At 41.7% G+C, this 8,619-nt stretch overlaps 2 protein-coding genes across 2 annotated transcripts; one reads left to right on the forward strand and one right to left on the reverse strand.

Annotated features, from left to right (window-relative positions):
- Positions 1-752: 752 nt before the first annotated feature.
- nfkbiab (nuclear factor of kappa light polypeptide gene enhancer in B-cells inhibitor, alpha b) lies at positions 753-3,752 on the forward strand. The gene is made up of 6 exons (XM_029675757.2): positions 753-1,042; positions 1,852-1,957; positions 2,115-2,328; positions 2,524-2,612; positions 2,766-3,026; positions 3,267-3,752. Exons 1-6 carry the CDS (start codon positions 795-797, stop codon positions 3,309-3,311), a joined length of 963 nt encoding a protein of 320 aa, XP_029531617.1. The 5' UTR covers positions 753-794; the 3' UTR covers positions 3,312-3,752.
- Positions 3,753-6,139: 2,387 nt separating this feature from the next.
- On the reverse strand, positions 6,140-8,567 carry LOC115139012 (proteasome subunit alpha type-6-like). Its single transcript, XM_029676186.2, has 7 exons — positions 8,389-8,567; positions 7,847-7,941; positions 7,665-7,746; positions 7,395-7,550; positions 6,706-6,884; positions 6,510-6,604; positions 6,140-6,345 (listed from the first exon to the last, which is right to left on the reverse strand). Exons 1-7 carry the CDS (start codon positions 8,462-8,464, stop codon positions 6,288-6,290), a joined length of 741 nt encoding a protein of 246 aa, XP_029532046.1. The 5' UTR covers positions 8,465-8,567; the 3' UTR covers positions 6,140-6,287.
- Between the last annotated feature and the right edge of the window lie 52 nt (positions 8,568-8,619).

The raw sequence follows: 8,619 nt of genomic DNA on the forward strand, positions 1-8,619 counted from the left end.
TGCAGCGACGCTCTCCATCCAAACTGACAGGGCTTGAGAGGATCTGCAGAGAGGAGGTGCTCCAACAAAGTACTGAGTAAAGGGTCTGAATACTTATGTGAATGGTATTTCAGTTCTTTTTTTTAATACATGCAAACATTTAAAAAAAAACTGTTTTTGCTTTGTCATAATGGGGTATTGTGTGTAGATTTATGAGGAGATTAAAAAAACAATAATCCATTTTAGAATAAGGACGTAACATAATAAAATGTGGAAAAAGTCAAGTGGTCTGAATACATTCTGGATGCACTGTAAGCAGACATAGGAGTTTCCTAATTGTAATGCAGTTCTGTCTCATTAGGCCTGTCATTGTACAGAGGGATGAAATATTTGACAAAATAAAATGTATTGACATGCCTACTCAGCCAATATATGATCTATTCTGCAAGTAGCCAACTACATGCACTTATAATCAGGCAAAATTATATTTAGCTTACTTTTAATCAACTAAATGAGTGAATTGTCTTGATTTTATTTAGGCTATTATTTGCATTTATGTAGGATTATGCACATTTCTCAAAACTTCAAATGCCCTCTGCAATGTTCTAACATAAACCTAATCAGTTTTTTTAAGGGGGTTCGTTTCATGTTGGATAAACGGCCACAATAATGATAATGCAGATTTGAAATATGTGACAGTGCAATCCGCCTGGAAATCCCCCACCCTGTGTTGACTCCTCCCCCTCGGGTAACAATAATTTAATGCTGGTGTATGTAAAGTTCTGAATTTACAACCAACACAGAAGCCAGTGTCAATGGACCTTCATAGAGCGAGAATCCTCAACCACATGGATTGTAACACTGATGGTCGACATTCTAAGGATGGGAAAGTTAAATCTTTCAATGAAGAGCGGCTGGACAGTGGCCTCGACTCTCTCAAAGATGAGGAATATAAAGTTGTCGCCTGTGAGCTCGAGCGTCTTCGTGTGGATTGTCTCCCACCGCAGAGAGACGAATGCGGCAATGAACCGTGGAAGGAACACATTTCAGAGGATGGAGACACGTACGTTGAGAAACTATAATACCATCTGTGGACATTCAAGTTTTTTTCCATGTCAGAAGATAGTTACACCAAGTCTACTATAAATAATGCATTGTTATTGTTATGTTTAGGCTACATAGGTAACCTAACGGACAGCTCGTTGGGCAATTCGACTAAGGGTCCTGGTTGAAATACCCGAGCCGACAAAGTGAAAATCAATCGATGTGCCCTTGAGCAAGGCACTTAACTCTAATTTGCTTCAGGGGCGCCTTACTACTATGGCATACCCTGTAAAACAATACATTTCACTGCACCTATCCGGTGAATGTGACAATATAAAAACAAATGTACGCTTATGTTTTGTAGTTGAGTCATTTTTGCGCAAATGTGGGTGTCTTCCAGTGTGCAACAGGTATTATTAGCATCTGCATGCAAAGCAGCCTCTAAACAATGCACAAGGGAGGTATTGGGGGGAGTTACAGTCAGAGTGATTATTATGGTCATTGTGGACTGTACGTAAACAAAAGGCTATCAGAACGGAATGTACTATGGCCGGGGGTCAAATGGGCGGCGCTCACACTCTGCCCCAGCCGGGAAAGTCCCAGGCCTGGTGCCAGAAACCACGCGCTGCAACGTACGCCAGTGCGTCAAGTCACCACTAGTAGAAATAGCTTGATGGGGAAAAAGTGTGAAGTCTATGAAGTGCTGCGGTTAAAGTGCTGCTCATTAAACATTTTAAACCCCTACATGTCATATTCATGTTAATTTATTTTGTTTAGTAATCTGAGCAGTTAAATAATACTTCCCTTTTCTTTTTTTTATCTATGCAGGCTTCTCCACCTTGCCATTATCCATGAAGCCAAGGACTGTGCAAGGAAGATGATAGAGCTGTCATGCAATGAGCCTTTCCTCAATCAATATAACCACCAGAGACAGGTAAATACAGCTAAAACCTGCACAAATAGATGCATAGGTAGAATACCAGGTGTATGTGTATGTACGAGAGAGTGAAGTATATGCGCACTTACAATAACGTTTTTTTTGTGTGAGACCCATACTTCCAGTTCCTAACCAAATCCCTCCTCCCCCATAGACTCCTCTCCACCTGGCTGTGATCACAGAGCAGGCTGAGATAGTGGAGCATCTCCTGAAGGCTGGCTGTGACCCCACGCTAGTGGACGACAGTGGCAACACAGCCCTTCACATCGCCTGCAGGAAGGGTTCTCTCACCTGCTTCAGTGTCCTCACCCAGACCCAGGGCTGCTCTACCCAGCTCCCAGCCATTATGGCCACGCCAAACTACAGTGGTAAGAAGGGTCTAGTCTATTTTCTGTTACTTGTTTCAGCTGGTAGGGAATCTGTGGCCATACTGAAACTAAGCAATTACTAAATAATGTTTAACAACTGCAGTAATTACAGTTACTACACAGGTATAAGGGCAGCTTAATGTAAAGTGTTATCCTTTTCTCTGACCATTGGTCTTCCTCTGCTCTCTGTTTCAGGTCAGAACTGTTTGCATCTGGTCTCTATCCATGGCTTCCTCTCACTAGTGGAGAGCCTTGTTGATCTCGGAGCTGACATCGATGCACAGGTATGCATGCAACAGCTTAGTCTTTCTTCAACCCTACCCTCACAAAAGTCCACTCATTTGACTATAATGTCATGCACATTTAATAAAAAGCATCCAGATGATGTGTATTTTCCGTTAACTTATTTGGTACTTGTTTGTCCCTTGGTGTTCCAGGAGCAGTGTAATGGCCGCAGCCCTCTCCACCTGGCTGTTGACCTACAGAACCTGGACTTGGTGCTGCTCCTGGTCAGTAAAGGGGCGAATGTCAACAGCCTGACCTATGGCGGTCACACGCCGTACCACTTGACCTACGGACGCCAGAACGCCTCCATCGAAAGGGAACTGTATGAGCTGACAGCTCAGGAGCTGAGAGAACTGCCAGACAGTGAGTCTGAGGACAGTGGGGAGGAGGAGGGACAGTCTGATGATGAAGTGGTGAGTGTGACTTAAATCTGATGTGAGTTTATTTGGACTGTGAGTGTGTGACACATCGCTACTGTGTGTGATTGCTTATGTAGGGTATAGGGTTTTGTCATATAGCTGTGTAGTGATACCAAACTGTGAAAATGGTTCAGCATATCTAGCTGTATGTCATGAGTGAACCCAGCAGATTAGACGTTTTAGATAGTCATGAGTGAACTTGGCTCTAATCCACCTTCTCCTTTCCTTTCGCAGGTGACATGTTGGTATGATGACGTTCAATTGAATGGGTGCCATTAGAAAATAGACCACAGAACCTCCAAAGAACAGTAGTACAGGCAGAGACAGAAGCTCATCTGTGCACAGGCTTTTAGCTTTGGTACAGTCGCATGCCGAAGTGGTGCCAACCTCAGAGGTAGAGGATGGCAGAAGACTGGTACAGCAGGGGTACAACAGACTGAGAAAGTGATGATGGACAGTGTGAACCACTGAGAAGATGCCAGATAAACAAAATGGATGCCAATAAATAATTCTTTATGGCTCTGAAAGAGACTCATTATCACAGCATACATCCAACCAACGATGTAATAACACCTACATGTATTATATTGTAAATGGATGTGAATACAAAGATTTATATTTTTAAATGTGTAAAGTTTGACTATTGTAAATGATTTCCATTGTTTGTGGAAAGGTAAAGCAAGCCACACACTCCAGTAAATTAAAACAATACATATTTAACATTGCCTTGATTTCTGGTGTTTTGCCATCTATTGGAGTCATACCTCTTTACGAGACTGAATCATGCAATTATTGTTAAATAAATTACACAGTGTTAAAGACTAACACACTATTATGCAGATAAAATGGCACATCACAAATGCCCGAACAGAATAAGGGACTCAAGTCCCAAGATGCTGGTCTATCAGGCTTGTAAATGAGTTACAGCCATATGATGAGCTGTACCGTCTATCCATAGACTTGTATAGGTAATTAGTATTGTTATTATAGCTGAGCACACTGGCATTTCCTGTAAGGGTGGGGCCAAAACTGGCAGCAGTGAACAATTTCCCTGGGGAGTCAGAGCTTCCCAGACATAAGGAAGTCTCAGATGTTTAACGTGATTAAGGTCATGTGATGAGGGATATACAGTAACTTTGATTACCTGTGTGTGTGTGTGTACAAACAGTCTGGTAGAACTCCGAGACTATTGTCAGTGTGGTTATTGTCATGCGTATAAGTACAAGCTTAAAAGCTCATGGGAATCTACCACTGAGCTACTGATTTTCATACTACAAAGATGAGTCATTTTGCCTTATCAGTCTACTTTTCAGTGGTGCATTCTCAAAGAAACCTCTGCAGGTGAAGGCAAATTATTTAGTCATAGCATGCTCCCTCAAAGCCCGAAATGATCAGGAAACACAAGAGGGACAGGCAGGCCATTCAGAAAAGAGTCCCGAGGGGGAATAAGAGAAGCTCATATGACTCGGCCTGACAAGGAGAAATGACAAAGCCTTCGGATGGAAAATCCAGACCGTCTTCATGAAGGGGAATATACAGTGCATTTGGAAATTATTCAGGCCCCTTGACTTTTTCCACATTTTGTTAGATTAGACTTATTCTAAAATTGATTAAATCATTTTTTTCTTCATCAACCTACACATAATACCCCATGACAAAGCAAAAACAGGTTTTTAGAATTTTTTCAAATATACAAAACCCCTGAAATATCACATTTACTTCAGTATTCAGACCCTTTACTCAGTACTTTGTTAAAGCACCTTTGGCAGCAATTACAACCTTGAGTCTCCTTGGGTATGACGCTACAAGCTTGGCACACCTGTATTTGGGGAGTTTCTCCCATTCTTCTCTGCAGATCCTCTTCAAGCTTTGTCAGTTTGGATAGGGAGTGTCACTGCACAGCTATTTTCAGGTCTCTCCAGAGATATTCGATCGGGTTCAAGTCTGGGCCACTCAATGACATTCAGAGGCTTTGTCCCGAAGTCACTCCTGCATTGTCTTGGCTATGTGTTTAAGGTCATTGTCCAGTTGGAAGGTGAAGTCTGAGGTCCTGAACACTCTGGAGCAGGTTTTCATCAAGGATTTCTCTGTACTTTGCTCTGTTCATCTTTCCCTCCGTCCTGACTAGTCTCCCAGCCCTGAAAAACATCCCCACAGCATGATTTTGCCACCACCATGCTTCACCGTAGGGATGGTGCCAGGTTTCCTCCAGACATGACACTTGGTATTCAGGCCAATGAGTTTAATCTTTGTTTCATCAGACCAGATAATATTGTTTCTCATGGTCTGAGGGTCCTTTAGGTGCCTTTTGGCAAACTCCAAGGAGGCTGTCATGTGCCTTTTACTGAAGAGTGGCTTCCGTCTGACCACTCTACCATAAAGGCCTGATTGGTGGAGTGCGGCAGATGGGATAACCTTCCAGAAGGGGAACTATCTCCAGAGGAACTCTGGAGCTCCATCAGAGTGACCATCGGGTTCTTGGTCAACTCCCTGACCAAGCCTCGGAGCTCTACGGACAATTCCTTCAACCTCGTGTCTTGGTTTTTGCTCTGACATGCACTGTCAACTGTGGGACCTTATATAGACAGGTGTGCCTCTTTCCAAATCATGCCCAATCAATTGAATTGACCACAGGTGGACTCCAATCAAGTTGTAGAAACATCAAGGACGATGAATGGAAACAGGATGCATAAATGTGAACACTTATGCAAATGTCATCATTGAAGATGAGGTAATTCCATTTTAGGTGATTGCTAAAAATCAGAGTTGTCTTTGATAAGACATTTGTGGATGTGAATATTAAGTTTATAATGCACACATGCTTACAACCACTTCAAGAATGCTGTACATCCAGCAGTCTAGAACAGGGAATAAGAGGATCTTCAATCTCATTGCTCAACTTTCAAATATTATTGTATTACATCACTAATGTGCTGAGCTGTGTGGACAACTTATTTCAAAAGATCTGAATCCACTTGCCTTTGTTAATAAGTTAAGACATTCAGGAATTTCTATAGCACACACACAATCATGGTGTCAAATAACAGTCAGCATAAGGCTTTGGATCTATGCACCATATCTGTATGGGGAAAGAAAACCTACCAGGATTTGAGTTTCTCGAAAACATTCTCTTTAATTGAACAGCGTAAATGTACAGCAAAAAAGAAGTCAGGGCTTTCGTTCTGAAGATCAGTGGTAGTGTTCTGTCATATTTCTAGGGTAGTCTCCCCTCTAGACTGGAACACATGGAAACACTCAATCTCGCTCTGACAGGGACACAAGGTGGACATCGATCTCGGTCTCTGTCAGGATCCTGTAAATGGAGAGAGACAAATACTGATTCTGCCTGGGTCTTTGTACATAACCTATCTGTCCAAAAGATTGAATTTCTATTTACACTCATGACTTCCTATGTTCTTTTCTGCACCAAGCTTCAAAAAGTTCCATCACTATTAAACAATTCCCATGGAGACTCACCTGAATTTAGGGTCTTCTGTTGTAATGACACCGATCTCTAGCTCGGAGGGCTTGAAGTCAATGGACAGTACCGTAGACAAACAAGTTATTGCAGTCTGTAAACAAAAGAGGATTAAACTCAAACTATTTCAAATCGGGACTATTTTGCTGATTTAAGTTTTATTATTCTACATGCCAAAGGGGTAAGGTATTTTACCTCGATTGTTTGCGCAAAGGTCCAGTCCAGTTTCTTCTTGACCTTTTTCTCCAGGAAGGTGGTGGCCTCTGTCTGTTTGACCCCAGCAGCAGTGGCCTTGAAGCCACAGTAGTATCCTGCAGGGTCACACTTATACACCTGGGGACCACACTCCTCGTCCACACCAATCACTATCATGCCTGCAACAATGGATATTTTATTTTTTATTAATTGAGACCAAAACTAAAAGCATCTTAGCTAAGAATGCAATTTTCTTACTCTGCATTCCCCCCCAATTTTTTATTTATTTTTACATTTGAGTCATTTAGCAGATGCTCTTATCCAGAGTGACTTACAGTTAGTGCATTCATCTTAAGATAGCTAGGTGAGAACCACATATCGCAGTCATAGTAAGTACATTTTTCTTCAATAAATAAGTTATCAGCAATGCCAGTGCAAGTAGGAAAAGTGCAGTTTTTTAGGGGGAGGGGGATAAGACAGATGTCTTATTTAAGATACTCTTTGAAAAGGTAGGGTTTCAGACGTTTTTATAAGATGGGCAGGGACTCTGCTTTCCTGACGTTTTTATTAGTGAGGAACAACAGTCATGCGATTCATTTTAAACCAGCGGGTTTGGTTCACCTCCAATCATTTGAAACCACTTATAGTCCAAGATCATTACTATTTTTAAACAGAATTGTAACACTTACAGCAACCCAGAGGTCTCATCTCAGCATTCTGTGTGTACACCTGAGAGATGTCAGCCATCCTCTTACACAGCATGTCCACTGGGATCTCATAGCCATACTTGTACTTCCAGTTGGCTGCTTCGTAGCGAGCTCTCTGGACTTGAGACTTGCTGTCAGCTGAACACAAATTAATCAGTTATTATTTGTCATTATTACAGAAATTAATTAATACACTCCATGAAGTTCATCTTCAGTCTGTATTGGATATTTCAACCTTAAAATATTTCCCACCCGTCATTCCGGACATGACACAGCCAATGTTTTCTGTGATTTTGAATAGGTGTGTGACTGTGGAGGCATCAAGAAGCTTGTCCTGTGGGAGAGATTGAAGAGCACATCTCATTACTGCCTGTAACATCGCATAGGCATATTGATAACAAGAGCAATTAATAAGTCATGAAGGGTGTTCTTACTGGAACTTTCTTCTGTGTGACGACAACTGCACAGTCTTGTCCTCGGATAGCTAATGAGGTAAGGCCACCTTGGTTGATAGCCTTGAATGCATATTCTGGGGAAATAAACAACAGGAAAACATTATGCATCACTCCAGACTGTTGTTTATGGAAGAGATAACAGATTCAAAGCGGCAACTTCTGTCAAATAACGTTACACGAGTAGTTCTTAAGTTAGCAAATTTCAAGCGCTGCAGGAACTGTTGACAGATTTGAATGAGACGTTAGCTAGGATAGCTACTTAGCTGGCTAACTAGCTAATTGATTAGCTACTAGTTAGCAAGCATAATCAATGTCTTACACGTTAGGATCTGAAAATGTTAACATACATTATCCGTTCACTGACAGAATCAAACAGATAGCTAGATATAATATGCCTAACTTAAGTAACATGTTCCTTAACATTACTAGCTAGCTAAATTACTAGCTTACGTTAGTTTGCTACCGGTGATGACTGCGCAAGTTAGTATTTTTTCTTGTCTTCATAACAATCCCATACTAACCGACTTGGTAGAGTCTGCCCTCTGGAGAGAATATGGTAATATGTCGGTCAAATCCTGCACTCGACCCTCGGGACATTGTGTTGGTAAACAAGCAAATATGTATAAAAGTTTAAACTGAAAATAGAACAGCTCAGGGAAAAACGATGCACGGCAATGACCCCCGGAAGTAGTTTTGGGGAACAGTAGATTCATGTTCGGGTCAAGCGAAGAAGGGGCGTGGTTTACTCACAC

This window comes from Oncorhynchus nerka, linkage group LG12 (assembly GCF_034236695.1).
Source record: "Oncorhynchus nerka isolate Pitt River linkage group LG12, Oner_Uvic_2.0, whole genome shotgun sequence".
Lineage (NCBI taxonomy): Eukaryota > Metazoa > Chordata > Actinopteri > Salmoniformes > Salmonidae > Oncorhynchus > Oncorhynchus nerka.